The sequence below is a fragment of the Syngnathus acus genome, chromosome 21 (assembly GCF_901709675.1).
Source record: "Syngnathus acus chromosome 21, fSynAcu1.2, whole genome shotgun sequence".
NCBI classification, from domain to species: Eukaryota; Metazoa; Chordata; class Actinopteri; order Syngnathiformes; family Syngnathidae; genus Syngnathus; species Syngnathus acus.
Window position 1 is genome coordinate 5,436,612 of NC_051105.1, and position 2,803 is coordinate 5,439,414.

The 2,803-nt window shown below is 36.3% G+C and overlaps 1 protein-coding gene across 1 annotated transcript; it reads left to right on the forward strand.

Annotated features, from left to right (window-relative positions):
• Positions 1-2,449, forward strand: crygs3 (crystallin, gamma S3). Its single transcript, XM_037239521.1, has 3 exons — positions 1-70; positions 1,109-1,351; positions 2,136-2,449. The coding sequence occupies exons 1-3, from the start codon at positions 53-55 to the stop codon at positions 2,406-2,408; spliced, it is 534 nt and encodes a 177-aa protein (XP_037095416.1). The 5' UTR covers positions 1-52; the 3' UTR covers positions 2,409-2,449.
• The last annotated feature ends 354 nt before the right edge of the window (positions 2,450-2,803 follow it).

Here is a 2,803-nt window from a genome sequence, read left to right on the forward strand (position 1 = left end):
GAGAATGTTCTGATAAACAAAACTCTTGCTAAAAGTTGTGAGAAGCCCAAACATGGAGCAAGTGGGAAAGGTAGGATGATTTTGTCAGAACTTGCCACCATGAGTTGACGTTTTTTTTAATTGATTTTTGAATGACCTACTTTCCTTATTTAATCCATATACAAAGGTACATTCCGGTTTAATTAGTCTCTTTCAAATCAACTTTGCTCGATGAAATGAATTAAAATGGCGTTAATTCGTACAAGCCCCCGAAAAAAACATTTTTGTTCAGCAACTTTTTTTTCTAATCAGAAAAGAAGCACTGTAGAGTATTCTATTTATAATTATGCACAGTTATGTTACAAACTAGAATGTAAAAAAAAAAAAAAAAAAAGACACTTTCATTGAAGGCCTCTTTATACTCTCGTGGGCAGAAGTCGTGTGGACGTCACACCATTGATGAGCACACTTTGCCTTCACACTTGTGCGCACTTGGGGCATTTGTGTTATGTGCCATTGTGGGATGGATCAAACCTTTTCCCACCCAATTGTGGTGGCATCCCTCATTTGCATTAAGATCGGTAGCCAGAGTACAGTGTGCACAAGTATGGCATGGTTGAAATTGCAGAAATAAAAATAGACTCACTGTAGTTAATGCATGACATTGGTGGGTAAACTGCAAGATCCCTCCTTATGGATTTTGGAGTGAACCATTCATGTGACGTGGACAATTGGAGACCACCATGCATCTGCCTGTGACACCCACTCCAATAAGAACAAGTGCGTTATAAAAAAAAAAAAAGGAAATTTATTATTCGTTTAATGAAATGATTTCTATTACCTCCTTAGTACTTAGACCATAGAGAATATAGACCTTTTAGTACATTTCTTTTTTTTATTTATTTTTTTATTGTGCTTTTCCCCTTTCCCCCCTCTGTACATACATTTACTGTGTTAAAAAGTGTGTTAGTTTTAATGAACAGAAATGTGTTAAGGGCATGCAGGAGGGGTCAACCTATAACAAGTATTCTGGGTGGGTTTGAAACATATCTCGTGCATATCTGTATTTTATTTCTTTTGTTGTATATTGTGCTATGTAGCAACAACATCCTCACATTTTGGTGCCCAGATCATCTTTTACCAAGACCAGAACTTCCAGGGTGACTATTACGAGTGCAGCAGTGACTGTCCCGAGCTGAGTAGTCACTTGAGTCGCTGCGGCTCTGTGCGTGTCAAGAGCGGGGCCTGGGTTCTGTTCGAGAGGCCCAACTACTTGGGCGGCCAGTACGTCCTCACTAGTGGCGAGTACCCAGACTACCATCACTGGAAGGGCAGCACTGACAGCGTCCGCTCATGCCACGCTATCCCCAATGTACGTTCCATAGTAGCCGTTCTCAATGGCAGCTTCATTCCTGCTGTCTGTCTGACAGAATCGTCAGAATCTTGGCAAATCCCAATGCAAAAAAAGTCTACATTTTCTGAAATAAACTAAATTTTTAATATTCCCTATTTTTATGATGATGAATATAATCAGAAAAAAAGTTAAGTTTCATGAAAATAATGATGAATAAGACAATTGGATGGCATTATAACAGGGAAAGAACTGCTGTACTATTAGGAGAAAATAATTTAGATTGTAATGTTACAAGAAAAAAAATACAAGATAAAGTGTTAACTTTTCAATAATGCATTGCAATTTTATGAGCATTTAATTACAATATAAACTTAAAAATATGAGAAAATAATTTGAATTTTCCAATAATACTGTACATTTTCAATATAAATCGTAAAATCATAGGGGGAAATCCTTAATTTCATGAGAATTTTCTTAATATTATGATAAATAAACCACAATTTAACCAAAACTATAACCAGAAATTAACTTAATTCAATTTAATTAACAATTAATTAGAAAATAGTTCTAGTTTATTGAGAGGAAAGCAATATTCTGACATTTTATTTACTTTTGTAAAATAAACTGATATCAAGAGGAAATGTCAGAATTTTACAAGAATTAAGCTGTATTATTTTGAGAAAAAAAGTGCCATTTTATGATAATTGTCATAAGAAATTACTATATTGTGTTTATGTTTGTGTGTTTCAATATAATTTGATGAACATAGTCTTACACATTTGCTTATTTACTTGTTTTCCAGTTTTCTGGCACATTCCGAATCCGCGTTTACGAGAAGCCTGACTTCAGTGGTCAAATGCTGGAGTGCACGCAAGATGTCAAACAGCTATCAGATGTTTGGTCCCCTGGGGCCATTCACTCTGCCCAAGTACAGGATGGCGCCTGGATCTTCTACGAGCTTCCAGACTATCGCGGACGGCAGTACCTGCTGGAGAGGGGCCAGTACCGCCGCTTTGGTGAGTGGGCCGCTATGGAGCCCACGGTGGGATCCCTCCGGCGTGTCCGTGACATTTAGACGCAACTTTACTTTGAAAAAGAAATAAAAATAGGATGCAATGAAGCAAGATTTAGAGGGTGTTTATTTATTTTTTTAATAAGGCCTAGTTATGTAATTCTAATACTGTAAGTTAAAAGGGAGAATTTTGAGAAAGCCAATCTTAGATGCAAATTATAATATTCCAGGAACTCATGGATGAAGTCCTAATATGGTAAAAAGCTGCCGAGGTGTAAATGTTGTGCTATGAAAAAAGAGAATATGAGGAAAAGGGGATTATTTTACAAGAACACAGGAAAAAAAGTCCAACTTCAGTAAACTCATTGTTTAGTGGGGGTAAGATAAAAGAATTAACGTTAGAATGAAGTTGTTGGAAAAGTTTCATTTTTATCAGAAGTCAAAATAGCAACAAAAAA